Source organism: Mobula hypostoma, chromosome 7 (genome assembly GCF_963921235.1).
Source record: "Mobula hypostoma chromosome 7, sMobHyp1.1, whole genome shotgun sequence".
In the NCBI taxonomy this organism is placed as follows: Eukaryota; Metazoa; Chordata; class Chondrichthyes; order Myliobatiformes; family Myliobatidae; genus Mobula; species Mobula hypostoma.
In genome coordinates this window covers 36,850,021-36,872,482 of record NC_086103.1, presented here as the reverse complement: position 1 = coordinate 36,872,482, position 22,462 = coordinate 36,850,021, and the positions used below count along the sequence as shown (strand labels likewise).

The 22,462-nt window shown below is 40.4% G+C and overlaps 1 protein-coding gene across 4 annotated transcripts in view; it reads left to right on the top strand.

Moving 5' to 3' along the window:
• The window catches only part of LOC134348885 (follistatin-related protein 5-like), a 688,665-nt gene that overhangs the window by 629,608 nt on the left and 36,595 nt on the right, over positions 1 to 22,462 (top strand). For 3 of the 4 annotated variants that reach the window (XM_063052679.1, XM_063052678.1, XM_063052677.1), the window contains exons 7-10: positions 2,116 to 2,282; positions 3,456 to 3,576; positions 11,618 to 11,779; positions 19,479 to 19,613. In XM_063052679.1, the coding sequence (XP_062908749.1) occupies positions 2,116 to 2,282; positions 3,456 to 3,576; positions 11,618 to 11,779; positions 19,479 to 19,613 (585 nt within the window). The remainder of the gene's footprint in view (positions 1 to 2,115; positions 2,283 to 3,455; positions 3,577 to 11,617; positions 11,780 to 19,478; positions 19,614 to 22,462) is intronic. The other variant, XM_063052680.1, reaches the window with a different exon arrangement.

The window sequence follows — 22,462 nt, the reverse complement described above, 5'->3', positions numbered from 1 at the left end:
GGAGGGGATACAGGGGTTGAAGCCAGAGAGGAGGGGATTATCTTATGAGGAAAGATTGGGTCACGTGGAACTGCACTGCAATGGAGAGGAAGGCTTTACATTGGATAGTCAAAACCGCACAACGCATCACCGGCACCAGCGTACCCACCATCAAGAACATATGTACAGAAAGGTACCGGAAAAGGGCCAGTAACATCATGATGGATCCCACACCATCTTTGTTCCACTCCCATCAGGGAGGAGGCCATATAGTATCCATGTCAGGATCACCAGACTCAAAAACAGTTACTTTCCTCAAGCAATAAGGCTGATCAACACCTCCGCCCACTAACCCACTCCTCCGCACCCCCCACCACCACTACTTTCTCATTTCCTGTCAGAGTCACCTTATCTACAGGTACTCCTGTACCTAGCATCACTTTATAGACATACAATGTATATAAACTATTCTATGTATTTAACTGTATTGTGTTTTGTTATTATTGTGTTCTTTATCATAGTGTTTTTCTTTTTGTGCTGCATCAGATCCAGAGTAATATTTATTTTGTTCTCTTTTACACTTGTGTACTGGAAGTTACATTAAGCATTCTTGAATCTTGAATTTTGAACCTTCAAGAAGCTTCACAAAGATGTTGAGCTGGTTTGCAGCCAAATTGGAAACTGTATAATTCATGTCTCCACTACTCCAAAACAAAAGTCACCCCAACATTAGTCTTTTGAGCTGCAGCACATGCTCAGAAGCTGAGTTTCAAGTCATCATTGATATTTGTTCACTGGAGCATGTGAAAGAATAGGTCTGCTATTTAACAACTTCAACCTGTCCCTGCTATATAACTCTGCCTTCCTAAAATAGAGATCCACAACAAGACTCCATAAAACATGAAAGTACTTACCATATCTCATGAGTCATCTATCAACAAAGTCAGACATTGTTAATTAAATTCATTATTGCCTTTGGCTTTTTGAGGAGAAGTGTCTTTGAAGAGCAAGACCTCAAATCCAGCATCTTTCTCAAAGGTCTGCTGGGCAGCAGTCCCTGAGCTTCTGAGACATGAACAACCTACAAAAGGTACCTCTGAGCACTTTGGCTCTGTAGGTTCTAAGGTGGCTGACAAAGCTAATGTTGCTCCGAAGGACTCTGCCACGTGTGCACAGAAAGTTGGTGTAAACAGCTGAAAGAATGCACCACCTTCCAAACTACCCACCCATCTAACACCACCACCTGTCCCACCTGTGGCTGAATCTACAGGGTCAAAATAGCTTCATTGGCTATCTCAGAAAACCACAAATCAAGATAGAAGCAAATTGTACTCAACCTTATATTTTGCTTTTTAATTGCCAAAGCACCAATATAGACAGTGTTGCTTTTTGATTGAGATTAGCTTTTCAACAACCTTTGCCAGATATATTCAGCCAATGATTGTACACTTGCACTAGTCAAATAAAGAGGTGCCTTCTTGATTACAGATAATGACAAAAACTTTGTAATTTTGATTGCAGCAAGAACTAAGGAAAGAGAAAATGCAAACGCACCAGCAATAGAGCTAAAATGCTAAATAAAACAAACATCAGGAGGAAATATTCAAATTAGGTCAAATGTACAGTTGGGGAAATTAGTTTCTTAAAACTTTGGAAAAGGCTCTAAGATTCCCGTAACTCGCTGATTGCATTAATTTACCCACTCTTTAAGTTCCTGAGTTAAAAGTTGTTTTTCAATCAAACTCAACACTGTGCTCTCTGCAATTGATAATCCAAGTTATCTCCAAGCCCCAGGTCCTGATGCGTCAAGCAAACTTCAGTTCCATTCCTTTAGTAAACCCATGACCATTCTGGAGGAATTAATCACAGCATGGATTATCTGCTAGGATGGTGCTATTTTAAGAATGGAGGGTTAAGCTGTATGCTCCCCACCAAAGAAGAAGAAGACCATTCATTTAGTTAGTAGCTGTCCACAAGTGTCTCACAAAATCTTCATTACTGGATTTTTAAGCAGTGGAATTTTAAATGGTTAATCATGTGTTTAAATTGTTTAATATGTTAATTTATGCACTATTTTTGGATATAGATCATTTAGAATTGTTTGATTAGTTGCGATTTCAATATTATTCTCTCCAGAGGTTATTCAGCTAAATCTTCCAGAAGATAAGAAGGTCAGTATAACCACAGTAACTGTTGGACTGAGCGCCGTCTTGTCATGTGCTGTACAGGGCACCCTGAGACCACCGATCATCTGGAAGCACAATGGAATCACATTAAATTTCTTGGATCTAGAAGATATCAATGTAAGTTTATATAACAACATATAATATCATTTGCCAAGAGCTTGGTGTATGACATGTTATGCAACCTTCCCAAGAATTCACATTCCCAAGAACAATTTCCCATAAAGTCAATGAAAATTTAAAAAGTGTGAAATTCAGCCAAATCAAATCCATTGCAATATGTATTTCACCATATCAGGTGGAGTATATTACAGATGGCTGAATCGCGGCTGCCTGCTTCTTGCTTAAAACAAAGTGGAAACGCTGCCTAGGATTCCATTCTCTAATGGTTTCATTCTTCACATTAATTAGCACATTTTTGTCTTGAACGCACTTTCTTCAGTTACATTGTATCAAAGCAACCAATTATTTTAAAGTAACTGCAATACTTCCAGGAATATTAATCTATTTGGCCTGTAGCTATACAAGGGTTTTAGGACCAGATCTCATTTATTTCTTTCATAGATATATCAAGATCCAATAATGGGATCACAGATTTGTAATTAAGTCCCAGTTGTTCTTCTCTTGCTTCGCTTAAGCAGGGATTATGAAGAAGTACTGGAATGCTATTTTTACTTCAGTATAAACTTGTAAGATATTATTAATATAAGCTTATACCTTCGAAAACTACCTGAGAAAATCAGAAGATCAAATGGGCCTGACACCATGTTTATTACTATCTGAACTCAAAATCTACCAAATAAAAGAGTGATGCAGTGGTTATCGAGGCAGATATTTGTCAGATATCAGTGTCTGAAAAAAAATTGCATTCAGTATTATTATTATTATTAAGGCATAAAATGTGAAAGTCATAGCCAATATCCAAGTACATCACAACCCACCCACTCCAGCGTATCCAGCAAGAACTGAAGGTTGCCCAGTAGGCTGTCACGTGGATTTTTGGAATAACTCAAAGTTCATTAAGTAACACTTTTCCTCAACCTTTGTAGTCCCTACTCTTCATGCCTTCTACTCTGTGCATCTTCTTGCTTTTACTCTTTACAAAATCTTTCCAGCTAAAGACTATCAATTGTTTAATCATTGACTTCAACTATGATTAATTAATGCTGATAATTGCAACACTTCAATGAATTTGGTATATTACTGAAAAGCCAATGTTGTTTTTGAATTTATTTTATATTTGCAATGCCATTTCTTTACTGCAAGGCTAAGTGTCTCCATTTCTTTTTGCAGGATTTTGGTGATGATGGCTCCCTTTATATTACAAAGGTTACAACAATCCACATGGGGAATTACACCTGCCATGCTTTTGGCTATGATGACCTCCACCAGACCCACATCCTGCAGGTGAATGGTTAGTAAATTATCATACCTGACAGTCACAGATAGTCTGCAAGTGCTATAAAACATATAATCTTATTTCCATACTTAGACTATTGTCTCTGTGGATTTGCAATTTGATGTTTCTGGTGTTTAAGCTCATTGCATCACCCGCATCGAACATTGGAAAGAACAAAAGAAATGACGAAAATGGGCCAGATTTTGCTAGTGGAACAATGAGGTGTTAACCACACCATGCTGTTGCTAAAATAGAAATCAGATAAATGTCAAGTTACAAATGTCAGCAAATTACTGGTCAGCATATAAACTGGCAGCAGAAATAGACAATTTGTGCCTCCAGGTCTCCACTTCCATTTACGTACTAAGATCATCTCAATAGATGGGAAAGCAGACCTGAAGGACCACACTTCAATTCCAGATCCTTTTAATCTCTTGCTTATCAAGAATCTACCGTCTGCTGCTTTTAAAATATTGGAAATATCTGCTTCCGCTGCCTTTTCCAGAAGTGTATCCAAAGACAGAAGAATAACATTTTCATCTCATCATTGCCTTCAATTGACAACCTGTTATCTTTAGACTGTAATCCCGAGCTCCAGTTCCTTTCACAAAGAAACATGCTGTGTAAAAACTCCCTCAGGATCTTGCATGCATCAGTCAAATTACTTCTCACTCTTCTAAATTTCAACAAATACGCAATTAACCTGCCCAACATTCCCTCATAAGACAATCTGCCTTCCCAGGTATGAGTCTAATACATTTTGTCTGACCTGCTCCCAATACTTCCACATCCTTCTTTACGTAAAGAGAACAACATCTTGTACACGAGATTATGCAGATGCTGGAAATCCAAAGCAACACACAAAATGCAGGAGGAACTCAGCAGCCAGTATCAACAGACCACTCACTGTGTTCTCATCAGTGCCCTAGATAACTAAAACTGGACATCTCTACTTTTATAGGAACTCTGTGCGGGCAGAGAGATTGTTCATGTTTTGATTTGAGCCCTGCATTAGTACTTGGAGTGAAGAGGAGAGATATAAAGGGATATAAAGAGGTGAAGGGGAGGGGTGTAGTAGGTACTGGTTACACCTACTGCCTGCCAGCCCTTATCTCATTCCATCCTCTCATCTCTTTACGTTAGCTTTCTCCCCTTTGTGTTCTCAGTCCCAATGCAGCGGCTTATCTGAAAAGTCAACCATCCTCGTGCCCCAACACATGCCATTTCACCGGCTGAGTTCCTCCAGAAGTTCATTTTTTGCACCTGATTCCAGCATCTGTAGTGACCCTTGTGTCTCTGCTTTTGTATTCAATTCCCATTGAAATAAACAGTATTCTGGTGGCTTTCCAAATCTGTTGTAATAACCACGTACAAGCCCTGTAATGTCTCACCTTTTTAATAATAGTTTATTTGTTCCTGCCAGACTGAACAATTTCACATTTCCCTACATTATACTCTGTTAGATCTTTGCATACTCATGTATTCTATTCCATATCCTTTTGTATCCTCCTCATGTCTTTTTCACAATCTTGATCCAGTCAAGATAGTGTGTGCGTACGATGCTCCTTTGGTTGATGTCTTCTGGGTAGATCATAAAACCATCTTTTTCACTTCTTTTATGTCTTTTGCATTTGTTTCTCATCTTGAATATAATTCCATGTGAAAATATGAAAACAGCCTGTCTTTTGCTGTTTGGAGATCTATTGGGTGCTTCAGCGCTGTGCAGTCTCCGAGAAGATTCCGGGAGGCAGAGGCAGTGTGAGCAAACCTCGTGCTGAGAAGGTGGCAGGAGGACACATAAGCTGATGTTTGACCCCATTTTGCTCATTATAGCTTTTGTTGTTCACCCAGTTGAAGTAACAAGGACAATTGAAACATCAAGGCAGTTGTGGAAGTTTGGAGATCACTTGGGTGTTCCAGCACTCTACAGTCTCCAAAAGGGTTCTGGGAGGTAGAGGTAGCGTGACCGAACCTCGTAATGGGCAGGCTGCATGACAGACTGCAAGCCGACGTTTGGCTCTATTTCATCAAATATAACTTCCATTGTTCACACTTAGGAGGGTGATTGAAGCATCAAAGCAAGTGCAGGAGGTGAGCGCTGGCTGCTTGCCTTTTGATCAGTTGCGCTATATCAGAGAGGGGAGAGCCTATCACTGCTCCTGGAGAGCGTTGCCAGGTTTTTTTCCTGTGTTTTGGATGTGGACTTTAACTATAGACTTTTTTTCAGTCTTATAGTTTTGTTATTCTGTATTTCCTTGCCTGATCTTCGCGTTTTTCTTGTGCAGGGAGGGGGATTTGGAAATCGATGTGCCTGATCCATTTTTTTTGTTCATTTTGTGTGGAAGGAGGGATTTGAGAGGTCAATGTGCTTCATCCCCTTCGATCACTTTTGTTTTGTGCGGGAGGAGGGATTTGGGGGTCGATGTGCCTGCTCCGTTTTGCTCATTTTTGTTGTAATGTGAGCATTGATAAAAGTAAGTTAATACTAACTAGGATAATGGGGGGTCCTACTTCCAGTGTGCTTTTGTATATAGTGTTCCTGTCATGCCGTACGTGTTGTGAAAGCCTCTGTATTCACATAATGGTTTTGAAGTTCGAGATAAAGTTGGTTCTTGGGCATGAAGTTGTCGAGTGTGCCTTTTTCAAAATAGAAGTTACTATGTATTTTTGTAGACGAGGTGAACTGGTTTTGTGAACGTATCGGCACGTTTTTCAAATGGGAGCTTCGCGTTTCAGATGGCGACGTTTGGAACTATCGGTGAATTTCTGGAAGGGAACGAAGGCTGGCCGGGGTATGAGGAAAGGTTGGGACACCTTTTCTGTGCTAATGGAATTACAGAGGAGGATAAAAAGCGCTCTATTCTCCTGAGTGTGTGTGGGGCAAAGACTTACAAGCTAATAAAGAATTTAGCCGCATGCGGAAACCGTGGGACATTCCATATGACGAACTGGTGAAGCTCATGGGGAATCACTACAATCCGAAACCTTCTGTGATAGTCCAATGGTGTAAGTTTCACAGCCATTTCAGGAAGCCAGGTCAGTCTGTGGCCAATTTCGTGGCCAATCTTCGGCAGCTGTTGGAGCATTGTGATTTCCGAGCGGTATTGGAAGACATGCTCCGTGATAGATTGGTATGCGGCATTAATAATGACAGCATACAACGCCACATGTTAGGGGAAACCCCACCGCTGATTTTCAAGAAAGCCTTAGAGATTGCTGAAGGCATGGAGATAGCTGCTAATAATGTCAAGGATATCCAGAAAGGACATGGGTGGGGTGGGGGGGGGGTCACAGTCGGCAGCAGCGCACCAAGTCAGGAGGGAGACTGGTAAACAGGCAAAGCGGGTGAAATGTTTCCGGTGTGGAGGGACGCACTGTGCGAATGATTGCAAATTCAAAGACACCGTCTGCCATGCTTGTAGCAAAAAGGGACATTTAGCTAAAAAGTGCAGAAGTTCAAAGGGTAAGATTAAGCCTGGGCAGGGGAATGCTCAACAGGCTCAGGCAGCCACACACCATCTAGAAAATGCAGATGAAGAGGCACCGTGTGCCTACAACATGTTTGCAGTGGAAACAGATGAGGAACTACCTGAACCATATTATGCCACAGTCACCGTCAGGGGAAAGGACATTAAGTCTGAGATTGATTCAGGGGCTACTGCATCGGTCATTAGTGAGGAGACCTACAGGAGGACATGGGGGTCCAAACTGCCTCCCACTAGACCGTCAAAGCTCAAACTCAGGACCTATAACGGGCAGCTCATACCTCATTTAGGGGTGTTATATGTGGACATTTCAGCCGGGGGTCAGAGGGCTGAAGCCAGGCTAGTAATAGCTAAGGGCAGGGGGCCAGTCTTTTGGGTCGCAATTGGCTTTGCAAAATCTGGCTAAACTGGCATGAAATTAAGTATGCACACACGACGGAGGATATTCTGACGTTTTCAGGGACGAGCTGGGAACACTGAAGGGTGTGACAGTGAAACTCCCTGAGACCACACCACATTTTTTTACGCTCACATGTAATGGAGGACCGTTCAGAGAAGCCTATTGGTTTTGCTTCACGTACCCTGACAGCTGCTGAGAAGGGATATTCACAGCTAGACAAAGAAGGTCTGGCCATTGTTTTTGCGGTCAAACGCTTTCATCAGTACCTTTATGGACACGTATTTACAATTTATACGGACCATAAACCACTGATGAGCCTGTTCAGTGAGACTATATGCATCCCACCGCTAGCCTCAGCCAGGATACAGCGTTGGGCTCTTACATTGTCAGCCTACTGGTACACTATAGTGTACAGAGCAGGTGGGAATAATGCAAATGCTGATGCACTGAGTCTACTACCTTTACCTGAGACCCTGTTACTACATGTGTGCCTCCAGAGACTGTGTTTTCATTGGAGAGGCTGTCAGAGACGCCTGTAAAGGCGACCTAGATCAGGCAGTGGAGAGAGAAGGACCCAGTCCTGTCTCAAGTCAAGACTTTTCTTTTACAAGGTTGGCCCAGAGTCATGGAAGGAGTGGAACTGAGGTCTTATGTCAAATACAAGACAGAACTCAGTCTGCAGGATGGCTGCATTTTCTGGGGGACGAGGGTCATCGTGCCTCCCCCTGGCCATTCACAGATTGTGGAGGAAATTCATGAGGCTTACCCAGGAGTGTCTCGAATGAAAAGCCTTGCAAGATCCTATGTTTAGTGGTCAAGAATGGATCAGGATCCGGAGAACAAGGTAAAATCATGCACGCAATGTCAGACTAATCAGAATATGTCACCACCAGTTCCTTTGCACCCATGGGAGTGGCTAGACCACCCCTGGTCTTGGCTACATTTGGACTTTGCTGGCCCTTTTATGGGGCAGGTATTTCTTGTAATGGTAGATGCACATTCTAAATGGATGGAAGCTCACATCATGAACAACATCACAGCCCCCTCAACCATAGACAAACTCAGGCAAGTGTTTGCAGTCCACAGGTTGCCTGACACTCTGGTCACTGATAATGGCCCGACGTTCACCAGTGAGCTGTTCAGTGAGTTCATGCAGCAGAATGGCATTCGTCACATTCGGACGGCCCCTTTCCACCCAGCCTCCAATAGTTTGGCTGAACAGGCTGTTCAGACAGTGAAGGAAGGCCTGAAGTGGATGATAGGGGACTCTCTTAGCATGCAGCTTTCACATTTCCTGTTTAAATACCGCCTCACGCCACAGACTACAACTGTCCGCACTCCAACAGAGATGCTGATGGGGCGTAGGCCCAAGTCAAGGTTGGACTTGCTGCTCCCGGACAGGAAGGCGAAAGTGGAGAGAGAGCAGGAAAAGCAGAAGGAGGGACATGATCAACATGTGCGAGAGAGGCAGTTAAAACCGGATGACAATGTCTACGTGAGAAACAATCAGCGATGGCTGCCTGGGGTTATTCTTAAGCAGAGTGGTCCCGTCTCCTATGTTGTTAAGCTGACTGATGGGCGTGTTTTCCACAGACATCAGGACCATGTGCACCTGCATCATGATACCAGCTCAGAGGCAGACAGTTCCATGGAGTTTCTATTTGTGAGACAGACTACGGTGGAAGCATGTCCACCAGTGACTTTGCCAGAGGGCGAGACGCTGGCAGAGGGGTCGGGGTCCCTTGAGGAGGATGGATATTCTCACGCAGACACACAGACCCCTCTCATGCCTCCAACACCAGATCCACCCAAAACACCCTCACCAGCGGTGCCTGCTGGGTCACTGGGGGTAGTGCGCAGATCACAGCGCACTCGTAAACCTCCTGACAGACTGAATCTTTGACGGGACAGTTCTTTTTTGTTGTTGTTAGATTGAATGTTAAATCTGTCATGTTTTCCAGATGTTTTGTATTAATAAACTGTTGCTGAGATACTAGTATATGTTTTCAGGGGTACGCAAGTTAATAACACCACTGCTTTTATTTCCTAGTTTTTTACATTTGGGGATGTTGGGTTTTAAAGGGGGAGAAGTGTTGTGATATGAGCATTAATAAAAGTAAGTTAATACTAATTAGGATAATGAGGGGTTCTACTTCCGTTCTTTTTACTTCCGGTGTGCTTTTGTATGTAGTGTTCCTGCCATGCTGTACAGGTTGTGAAAGCCTCTGTATATACATAACAGTTTTGAAGTTCAAGATAAAGTTGTTTCTTGGGCATGAAGTTGTCGAGTCTGCCTTTTCAAAGGAGAAGTTACTACAATTTTTATTCAGGAGGAGGAATCTGTGGATTGATATGCCCGTTCTGTTTTTGTTCTTTTTCTTTTGCAGGGAGGTTGGATTTGGGGTTTTGATAGTCGTGCTGCCTTTCTTTTTCTTGGTTTCATGGCTACCCAGAGAAATAAAAAATTTCAGAGTTCTATACTTTGATAATCAATGAACCTTTGAACAATCTATTTTTCTACCCGTCCTTGTGTTGCCTTTAATGAAGGACGAGACCCTTCATCAGGATAGTCCTGATGTAGCATCTCAGCCGGAAATGTCAACTGTTTAGTCCCCAACATAGATGCTGCCTGGCCTACTGAGTTCCTTCCTACAGCATTTTGTGTGTGTTGCTCAATATTTCCAAAATCTACTTGTATATAAGTCTTGTTATAAATGCATTTTCACAACATGATTATAATATGTTATTCAATATCAACAGAGCTCTTTGGCCAGCAAAGTGAGCAGTCTATTTATTTCAATGGATAAGTTATTTTTAGGGATTTTAAAAAGTCAATTAAACCAAAAAATTACATCTGCATGTTTTTTTTTTGTCTGCTGCACCTTATTGATACTGGTTTGACTCAAATTTACCCTCCTCAGTTGTCCTTCACAGCACAGTGACCAATCACAGAACCATACATCATAGAAACAGGGCCTTTGGCAAAACTTATCCATTCTGACTAAGAGGCCCACCCAAGCTTGACCCATATGCCTGCATTTGACACACATCCCTCAAAAATGTCTAAATCTTAATGATTAGGAAGATATGGTCTTGCCAACTGGTCTCATACCAGAGTGGGTCTCCAGTTATAATCTTGTACAGGAAAACAGCTTAACATCTAACTGGACATCAGTATGGATCGTTTCTGAACAAAACATTTAAGTACTGCTGCCAGAGTAGCTGAGTTCAGAGTAGGTTCAAGTACTGATTAAGACCTACCCTATGTCAAACCTGCTGTCAAAGAGGTTATATTTGTGAATGTCTCTGAGATGCTCAAGCATTCATAGACACTCAAAACTAATAAAACTTTTAAATACATTTGATTTAAATTATTAAAATATAGAGAACAGAAAATAATTAAATTTAAATCAATTTACATCAAAATTAAATGAAAATTACCATTTTCCTAATGCTTGTGCCTGCAGTTATTGCTTTGAGAAATATCAATTGGAGAATAGCCACACCTGCATGCATTAGTTCAGCAGAAACTCTGTTTCTGAGCTCAGTATTCCATATAATCCTCTGCAATCATCTTGTTTAGATCCTACAAAAAGGATTTGCCCTATTTTGACGTGTTTTGATGGGAAAAAAAGCTCCATTTTGACAAGGAAAAGATTTTAGCTTACTCCACAGCAGGATCCTGACAGGTCTGGATCAATCACATATTTTAAGCACCACTTGACTTTTACTGAAGTTAACAGGGAAGAACCAGAAATGGTATCAAAAGGGCATTTATCATGTCCCAGCCATATCTTCTGGTTGGACAAGGATTACCAACATTATCCTGGTTATATGTATACTTTTCTAATGCAAAATTTACAAGTAAACAAAGAATGCCTCTAATTAGTTATGCCAGCCAATGGTAAATATCATACAAATCACAAAGAAATATTTAGAAGTATATAAACAACACTCCAGCACAGCTATATACTGTAGATGTATATTTTAAAAGATTAAAGAACTTTGTAAAATAGATTAAAGAATAATTAATTTCAGGTTAACATTAATTTACATAATGTTGTTCAGTCACAATCTCTGGCTGTGGTTCATGGATAGTTTTTATTTACTTTTATGGTTAATGATTATAATTGATACTCACTGAAGTATTCTCTTTTTTTCCCACTGATAGTCCCTCCAGTGATCAGAGTGTACCCAGAGAGCCAGGCCCAAGAACCCGGTGTGGCTTCAAGTTTGAGATGCCATGCGGATGGAATCCCCAACCCAAAAATTACTTGGCTGAAAAATGGTTTAGACATTACTTCAACTTTGCCTAATCAACTTGTGCTGCTAGGTAGTATCTATTTCCACTCACATTTTGTGTTTTTAAATACAGTGATATTTGCTTTTATATAGCACTTTACCTCATCAAAACTTAGTAAAGCATTTCACAAGTTTAATGTCTTGTGAGGCTCAATAACTGATTATACAGGCAAAAGCTACAGACTTTCTAAAACAGGCAAATTCTGCAACTATACTATTTTTCTGCATTGGCAAGCTCCCAACAGCAACAGCTTGATTACTGAGCATAAAATCTGTTTTGCCATGAATAATTACTCAGATCATTTGGACTAAAAACTTTTGTTCCAGGCTTACTAGTCGAAGGTTTCAAGTTGTTTTATAGGAGTTTTATGCCATATAATCAGTCTGACATAAAGAAAATCTGCCTTGGCAAAAGGTATTAATTTGAGTGTATGCTAATTATAAAAGAAGCTGAGAAGAGTAGATTGGGGCAGCTGCCATTGGGTAAGACTGCATCTGACATGTGGGGTGAGCTGGCCAGAACTCTAGACTAATATAAAAACATACATCAGGTTTAGAAAGACTGAGAGCGGACAACACTCCTGAGGAATACAAAGGAAGCTGGAAGTTACTTAAACAGCAGATCGGGACGGCTAAAAGGTACCATGAAATGTCCTTAGTGAATTGGATTAAGGCAAATCCCAAGGCATTTTAAACATACATTAAACTCAAGAGGGTAGCTGGGGAAAGGATGGGACCACTCAAGGACAAGAGAGGGAATTAATGCCCAGATCCAGCAGAAGTAGAGGAGATAGAAAACGAGTACTTTGTATCGCAATTTACAAAGGTAGGGTACATTCATACTCTTGGGTATGTTGATAACTCTTCTTAAAAGTGAAATCCTCCTTCCTTGTAAATCTCCTCTGTACCCTTTCCATGCAGTCATGCCTTCCTATATTGCAGTGACCAGCTGTGACCAAAGCAACATTTTAGAAAGACTAACATATGCTTTTACCTATTCTGTGCAATATCTAAAAGGGAAAACATTCCCTTCTCACCAGCCTATCTACCTGTGCTGCTACCTTCAGGATCATCGGATTTGAGCACTGAAGTCCCTTTGTTCCTCAATACTCTCTAGGCCCTACCATTCATGGGATACGTACTTTCCTCAATTGACATCCCAAGGCATATAATCTCATGCATCAAGATTAAATTCCCTTTCTTTTTATCTGCCCAAAGTACCAGGTGATAAGTTTTGAGACCTTAGATCATCCACCTCACTTTCAATGCCACTACCAATTTTTCTGTCATGTGCTAACTTACTAATCATACCTCTTACATTCATATACAAGCTATTAATGTATGTAACAACAAGAGTCCTAGCACTGATCCTTATGGTACTGGTCACTGACTTTCAATTCCAAAGCAACCCTCAAAGACAAATCTGAAAGTTGCATTCTGCATACATACATTGATAATAAAATGAACCTTTGAACCCTCGCTGTCACCCTCGGTTTTCAATTACTACACCAGTTCAAGACCCATTTTGCCAATTTCCTTGGACCCTATGTGATCTAACCTTTTGGACCTACATTCCAATTGGGACCTTGTCAGCGGCCTTAGTGAAGCCCATATAAACCATATTGCACTCCTCTATGTATTTAATTACCTCTCCAAAAAAGCTCAATTAAATTATTAGACAGGATTTCCCACAAAAAAATACGTTCTGACTAACCTATCCCTCAGAATGTTTTCCAGCCATTTCCCTAGCACTGATTTTGGACTAATTGGCCTGCAGTCCCCTAGCTTATCCCTATTTGCCTTGTCTTTCTTGAATAATTGTTCCACATTTTTGTCTTCCAGTCACCTAGCATCTTCATCTGTGACTAGCTAAGATTTAAATACCTCCATCAGATCTCCATCGATCTCCTCCCTTAACTTTCAAAGCAGCCAAGGACAGGCCTTGCTTTTTAACCTACTCCCTAATTCCCAAAATTACGTTTCAGACTCCATCACTTTTTCTACTCGTATTATTGGTACTACAGTTTCACAATTTATGCCACAATCACTGGCTGTTCATCTTTCCCTTTAGAGTGCCCTACAGCCACTCTGAGAGCTCCCTGACCTTTATACCAGGAAGGTAACATTCTATTCCCCTGTCATATTCACAATCAAAGCATATGCTCCCCCACGCCATTGATCCCCTGTCACTATAGCTTTCCGCTGTACCGGGGTATAAATTATGGCTCTTGCTGTTTTCCTAAGAGGCCATTCAACTGTATCCAGTATGATCCACCTGTTTGAGTGAGAGAGCACAAGGACAATTGCCACCAATATCTGCTGAAGTATCTGCTTTCACCTGTTGCTCTCCCTGGTGGTCACATATCACTTTCCCACTTGTACATCCATTGTTTACAATGTGACCGGTTACAGTGCAGGCGACCAGGGTTCAGTTCCCTCTGCTGCCTGTAAGGAGTTTGTACGTTCTCCCCATGGCTGCATGGGTTTCCTCCTGGTCCTTCAGTTTCCTCCCACAGTCCAAAGACGTACCGGTTGGTAGGTTAATTGGTCGTTGTAAACTGTCCTATGATCAGGGGATTGCTGGGCCTATTCCATGCTGTATCTCGGTAAGTTAAAAATAAATATGCTATCCACAAAGTGTTCAGTATCATGGATCTCCACATTGAGTCCATTTGCCACTTAATCTGTGCCTTACTGTCAGTCAGGAGCTGCAGGAGAACACAACAGGAACACTGAATGTCTCCCAGATTTCCCACATATTGCAGGAGGAGCATTTCCACAGGGCCAGGCCTTCCTGGCATACTTCCAGACTCAATATTTAATTACTCTCTTCAGCTTAGAGTTCTGTTTGTATTGCGGAACATTTCTACTTTAAACACTACTTAATTCAATATAATTCCCCTGAAAAAGTTAAATAGAAAACACCTAGCTGATTGATGCTCGTCAATCAGCTGCCTTTGCTGCCACGTGACGCTGCTTTGAGCTCTGCTGCAGTCTCTATGAGGTGAATGAGACCTGATTGCTGCTTCCTGTGGCTCTCTCCCATGTCCTTCCTGCTCGCTCCTTTTAATGACTAGACTATCAGGTAGATTTAAATATATTTAACTTCTGACAATCAATGGCCATGTTTGTCACGCAATTAATCCTCTTGAATTAGTACACCCAGTATTCTAATTCTGTGCACACATGCATATTTAAAACAAATATTTAACAATAAAAATGCCTTCCTCTTTCTGATATAAACAGGCATTACTGTTATCCAAAAGGGAGTGAGCACCAACTATGAATGGTCACATCTTCTAAAATGACATTCAACTGTAAACAGTCATTTGTAGGAAGGGAAAGTCATTGGCACATAATTGTATATATCCATAAACACAATGAGCTGTCACCAAAAAAACATTAGCAATTAAAAGCATCTAATTTTGCAAATGATCTTGGTGTCAATTTAAGACAGAATTCAGATAACTTGTACAAAAATTGACCAAAATCCAATCCACTATGCAATGAGACAGATATGGAGTTTATTTTTAGTCCAGTCTGGCAGAGTTTGAATTAGTATTTCCAACTAGACATGTGCTCATGTTGTATGTGGGCCCCACATTCTTTGCACAAAGACGTAAGTACTTAAGCACCTGGATATAACAGGAAGGATGCCTTACTCGTGTCCTACCCTGCTAATAATGGCCCACATCTGATATCACAAGAACCAACTCTGACTAAGGCAAAATTCAGTGATGAAATTGACCACTACCGTACCTCCAATGTTGCCAATGCAGACTTTGCTCAGTTAATGAAAAAGGTATTTGAAGAGACATATGTGTTAGAGTTAGTAATTTGCGGGCTTGCTATGTTGGCGCCAGAAGCATTGCGTCTATTGTGGGTTGCCTCCAGTACATTCATGACACAGACAATGCATTTCACTGTATGTGTTGATATACAGTGACAACTAAAGCTAATCTTGAAATACTTCGAATCAAGCACAAAACTATGAGCTGAACAGCACTGATAGCTGCTCTTCTTAACACTTCTAAGACCTGGACTGCTAAAAGTAGCCTTTGCTGGAATAATAACACCAACATTATCTTTGCAAAATCCTCAATATTCACTGGAAGGACTTTCAAAGCAATGTCTTCCAGGCTCTGGTTACACTCAGTTATTTGTATGCCAAACACCAGGCTCCCAAAACCAAGGTTGCATTGTGCATTCCTTTGTGGGAGGAGCTTACCAAGTTATCAGAAGATTAAACATTAGACTCAAAACCTCCTTGAAGAAATGCAGTTTTCCCATCAACTCTCAGAAATCTCTGGCTGATGAACACTAAAGGCAGAAAAGGAGTATTTGGGGTGGTACTGAGAACCTCATTGACACATTCAGTGAAATCACAATGGAGCCTTGGGTACACAGGAGCAAGAACATCCCACATCTGCCTCATCTACAGAAGAGACTGCACAGTGGCCTAATTAGCCTATCTCTTTCCCCTTTTGAATGCCTCACCTACCTTCCCCATCAATAGAAGCCCTCACATACCTATCTGACTCCCAAATATGGATTCATCTGACTGTTCACCACAAAAGTGCAGTCTCAGATGGGTGTTGGATTGAGGTTTTATTGGAGTTGGATGGTGTATTGTGGAGGCAGGGGTCAAGATCAGGGGTCAGGACTGATGTTGCAGACAGAGTTCAGGCTGAATTTAGATCTCCATCAGGGATTTGAGGGTCAAGGCAAAATTGATAGATGCAAGTGTGATCAAAGAGTTGGGGGTGAGAGAAAGGCTGGGAGGAAATAGTATTGTGGGGCAGGGATTCAAAGGAGAGGAGAGAAGTAAAGGAAACCTTTCCAAAGGTTTTCTCATCAAAGGCTCAGGTTTGCTCATAGTTGTTCTAAAACAGTTCAATAACAGGCACATCAGAATCAGGTTTATTATCACTGACATGTTATGAAATTTGCTGTTTGTGGCAGCATTGCAATGCAACACACAAGTAGTACTACAAAACATAGAAAACTTAAAGCACAATCAGGCCCTTCAGCCCACAAAGCTGTGCCAAACATGTCCTTACCTGAGAAATGACCTCGGGTACCCACAGCCCTCTATTTTTCTGAGCTCCATGTACCTATCCAGGGATATCTTAAAAGACCCTATCGTATCCGCCTCCATCACAGTCACCGGTAGCCTATCCCACGCACTCACCACTCTCTGCATAAAAAAATTTACCCCTGACATCTCCTCCGTACCTACTTCCAAACACCTTAAAGTTGTGCCCACTCATGCTAGCCATTTCAGCCCTGGGGAAAAGCCTCTGACTATCTACACGATCAATGCCTCTCAGCATCTTATACACCTCTATCAGGTCACCTTTCATCCTCCGTCACTCCAAGGAAAAAAGGCCGAGTTCTCTCAACCTATTCTCATAAGGCATGCTCCCCAATCCAGGCAACATCCTTGTAAATCTCCTCTGCACCCTTTCTATGGTTTCCACATCATTCCTGTAGTGAGGCGAACAGAACTGAGCACAATACTCCAAGTGGGGTCTGACCAGGGTCCCATATAGCTCCAACATTACCTCTCAGCTCCTAAACTCAATCCCATGATTGATGAAGGCCAATACACCGTATGCTTTCTAAACCACAGAGTTAATCTGCGCAGCAGCTTTTTGTGTCCTATGGACTCGGACTCCAAGATCCCTCTGCTCCTCCACACTGCCAAGAGTCTTACCATTAATACTATATTCTGCCATCATATTTGACGTACCAAAATGAACCACCTTACACGTACCTGGGTTGAACTCCATCTGTCACTTCTCAGCCCATTTTTGCATCCTATCGATGTCCCGCTGTAACCTCTGACAGCCCTCCACACTATCCACAACACCTCCAACCTTTGTCGTCAGCAGATTTACTAACCCATCCCTCCACTTCCTCATTCAGGTCATTTATAAAAAAATCACGAAGAGAAGGGGTCCCAGAACAGATCCCTGAGGCACACCACTGGTCACCGACCTCCATGCAGAATATAACTCGTCTACAACCACTTTTTGCCTTCTGTGGGCAAGCCAGTTCTGGATCCATAAAGCAATTTCCACTTGGATCCCATGCCTCCTTTCAAGTTTCAATAAAAATTAGAATAAATAAGTGGTGCAAAGGAAGGTTACTGAGGCAGTTGTTCCTGAACTCGTGGACCATTCAGAAAACTGATGATGAAGAGGAGGAAAGTGTTACTAAAACAGAGAGAGTGCATCATCAGGCACCTCTACCTCCTCCCAGATGATAATAATGAGAAAAGGGCTTGTCCCAGATGTGAGTCCTCAATGAAGGATGCCACCTTCTAGAGGCACTGCCTTTTGAAGATGACGTCAATGTGAAAGAGGCTTGTGCATGTGATGGAACTGGCTAAATCTACAACCCTCTGCAGCTTCTCACAATCTTGTGCACTGGAGCAACCATTATAGAGCTCTCCACCGTATATCTGTAGCAATTTGCTAGAGTCTTTGGTGACATACCTACCTACCAAATCTCCTCAAACTCCTAATGCAATATAGACACTGGCAAGCATTTCAGGACAGTGTGACTTAAATTTCACAGGCATTGCTGCAAGGGAAAATAGCAAGGAAAATGATGTCACTCCATACACAATGAACAAAGAATTAAAATACTGCTGGTGGAAAAAAAACAGATGTGAATTTGTAGATCTTTAACTTCTAGAGATGGTTCATGACCTACTGCACATCAATGGGTTGTCACTAGATCTGGCTGAGAAATTATGGTTCATAAATATGGATCTTGTATAATTATTATGTTTAAGGGCAAGAGTTAACATTGAATTCCACTTTAAAATGCCTACAGAGTATACCGATAACTTTGCACATAACTTAGTTTTCTCTGCATATTGATTTTTTTTTCTAACTGCTACCTTTCAGAAAGTCCTGATGGCAATTGAGTCAAGTTTTTCCACAGATTAATGAGATCTAACAACATTCAGCACTGACCACATTAACTTACATTGTCATTAACCTAGTTTCAGTTTTATGTGCTAGTTTGGTTTCTTTCTAACATTGGCGTCAGCAACTTCTTCAAAAGATGTTTGCCAAAAATGTCATCAAATCCAGCACTTCAACAATGAAAAGAAATCAAAAGAAATCAGGTCCTTGGTCATGTAAAGGTAGATCTGGTTATGAGCTCCCACTTTTAAAAGTTAAAAATTCAATTTTAAAACTTATATCATCATGTTCAAATCATTGTATGGCCTTCAATTCTAGCTCTTGAACTGCAGTTGGAATATTATGTCATCTGTACTGAGATACAGTGAAAAGCTTGTCTTGCATACTGTTCATACAGATCAAATCATTACTTTGAGGAATTATAAAGTAAACTTCTTGAACTGTCCTCCGTTTCCTATATTCCCTTTGTACATTCCTTTCTTTCAATTAATAGCTATTCCAAAACCTATGTAAAGTCCTAGAATTTTTACCTTAATCTTCCACTTCATTCCCTTTATCCTTCAATACATTCTTTAAAAAAATAGTCCAAGTTTTCTTTTATCTTCCTTAATGGCTTTTCACATAGTCTTGTATCAAATTTAGTATGATAATTATTCTCGTGCAACATCTTGAGATGCTTTACTACATTAAAAATGCTATATAAATGCTGCTATGATGTCTAAATGGTGCCCATCAATGCAGAATTATTGTTTTGTGCATTTTTGTTTGTTGTATTCTGTGTTTCTACTACAGCAAATGGAGGTGAAATTCACATTAACAGTGTACGATTCGAAGACACTGGGGCATATACTTGTATTGCGAAGAATGATGCAGGAGTTGATGAAGATATCTCTTCACTTTTTGTTGAGGATTCAGCTCGAAAGACTCGTATGTTTAAAATGCATTAAACTACTTGTTATGATTGAACTTTCTCCAAAGCTTATTTGGTGTAAGAAAATAATCAAAATAACATCTGTTTTTAGTTACATTGGATGTTAGCATGAGAGGACTGTATGCCACAGAGAGTTGGAATACTACAAACACAGAATAAACAGATGAAAGTTTATTTGAAATTAGATAGTCTTTAATCTGAAATCTAGTAAAGTTGCTTTGGTCATAAATTAACAGAACTAATTCCAAAATCTATACACCTGTAAGTCTTAATCATGGCAAATTTTAAATATTTTGTACAAGGAAAGCGATGTGGGGTGAGCAAAATTCGTTTTTCAAATTTGATGAATAATAAGGTTGCTAAACCCAGCAAGGTCTGTTCAAAAAAGTCTTTTTTTCAATTAGAATTTTATAATAAAATTTAAGTAGGAACATGATAGGGTCTATTAATCTAATACAAATTATAAGAAAAGAAAGTCAGTGTGACTAAACTCTAATGAAGTACAGAACTCTCTTTTCCATATTTCTTAAATCAAAAACTACCTCAATTCAACATTTTTAACATTGCCTTCTTCAACATTGCATCTAGTGAAGCAATATTTTGTTCTTTTTATATCTTCAGTGCTCTACAAGCCAGGCTCCAATCCAACACCAAACCTAAACTTCATAAATTCGACAGCCTGTGTCATAACATTCACAAATTATCATGTCCTTTCTGATCTCAGCGTGACCAAATTTTGTTTGATCTGTTTAAATCTATTCATGGCAAAGCAAACTCCTCTTGCTATCAATTCTCTCATTTCTCAAAGGGTATTTTCCCAAATGTCCAACTCCTATTTCCCATTAACTGAAAATCAAGAGGATAAACTTCACTTAACATTTTCAATTTTCAAATGGACTTTTGAAAGGGGAAACAGCACACCCAATGATTTGGAGCAGGGGTCCACTTTTATCTACAACGTTGGCTCCTGCTGTAGTACGACTGCCGTTCCATTTTACAAAGCAACTGGCTGGCCCATATACTAAGAATGTCATGCATCTTGTACTTGGTGATGAGCAGCCACTGTTCCCTCTAAGCTATGCTGCTGTGCGGCTGTATAGTAACTGAAATGCTCCTGCACTCGTTGCCTCTGTTCCCACACAGCTAGAACTGAACATCGCTAGAAAAAGGTTTACAAAACATGAAAAATTTTCCTTAACGTACTGTATTTTATTATACCCTACCATTAATAAATAAAATCAAAAGTATGTGATTTTTAAATTTTCATTCTAAATATTCATAGTATGCATGTTACCAAAAAAACATTTAAAATGCTACGCAGAGTTCAGTCCGTATAAACATTTCCTGCTTAGAGCAGTGGTTGGTCCATGCAGCTGTAAAAAATATTCGAGGGAATGTTGTGAACAGCGTAATTGTAGTTCTAAAGGGGACTACTGTTACCTCCATGACACAATGAATTCTTGACGGGAATTTTTGTTTGGCCGGAAGATGTAAGAGACTTCCCTTAACTCACCACAAAAAACTTTGAAATACCTTGACCTAGGACCAACTAATCTTTTTTCTTCAAAATTGCTAGCTACACTCAAACTGCACACCAAAGCAGCATTAAAGCCAATTGACTGCACAACACTTCTAGTCAACAATCCCTTCCTCTGAGATGCCATTTGCACTTTTATGTATTGTATCATGGTTCTACTTATTGCTTTGTGTTCTTATTACTTGTTAAGCCGGAAGGCTTTTCATTTAATTTTAGATCCTGTAGAATTTAAATTAAAAGCCTTTTATGATACGTGTTATATGCCACACAGCTTCCATGAGCCCAGTTAGAGTAGCCTGTTTTAAAATCACACTGTTAATTTTATCTAAACCAAATTTTTTCTATCAATGTATTTTTAAGCAGTTGCTCAGAAGAAACCATTAAGAGCTTAGCAGACTTATTTAATCAATTTATGTAATAACCCAGAAAAACACTGGAAATACTTTTTGATCTGTTCAAACACATTTGTGTCATACAACCACCTCCTCCAAATTTCTTCATTTCAATCATTCTCTTGTGATACTATAGAGTCATAGATTGATAGAACACTACAGCACAGAAAGAGCTCATGTAGTCTGTGCTGAACCAATAATCTGTCTAGTCTCATCAACCTGCACCTGGTCCGTAGCCCTCCATACCCATCCCACTCCTTCCCATCCATATACCTATCTAAACTTCTCTTAAGTATTGAAATCAGCCCCATATTCACCACTTGCGCTGGCAGTTCAATCCACTCTCTCACCATGCTCTGAGTGAAAAATTTTTCCCTCATGTTCCGCTTAATCCATAACCTCTAGTTCTAGTCTCACCCAACATCAGTGGAAAAAGACTACTTGCATTTACCCTTTTTATGAACCTCATAATTTTGTACACCTCTATCACATCTCCCATCAACCTTCTACATTCTAGAGAATGAAGTCCCAAACTTCTCTGAGTTATAGAGAAAGCCTTTCTCTATAACTCAGGTTTTCAAGCACTGGCAACATCCTTATAAATTTTCTCTGCATTCTTTCAATCTTATTTACATCTTACCTGTAGGTAGTTGACCAAATCTGGACACAATTCTCCAAATTAGGTCTCAACAGCATCTTACACAATTTCAACATTACATCCCAACTCCTCTACTCTGTACATTAGTTTATGAAGGCCAATGTGTCAAAAGATTTCTTTACAACCATATATACCTGTGATACCACTTTCAGGGCATTATGTATTAGTATTCTCAGATACCTCTGTTCTATCACATGCCTCAGTGCCCTACCGCTCACCATGCAAGACCAATCCAGGTTGGTTGTCCCAAAGTATAAC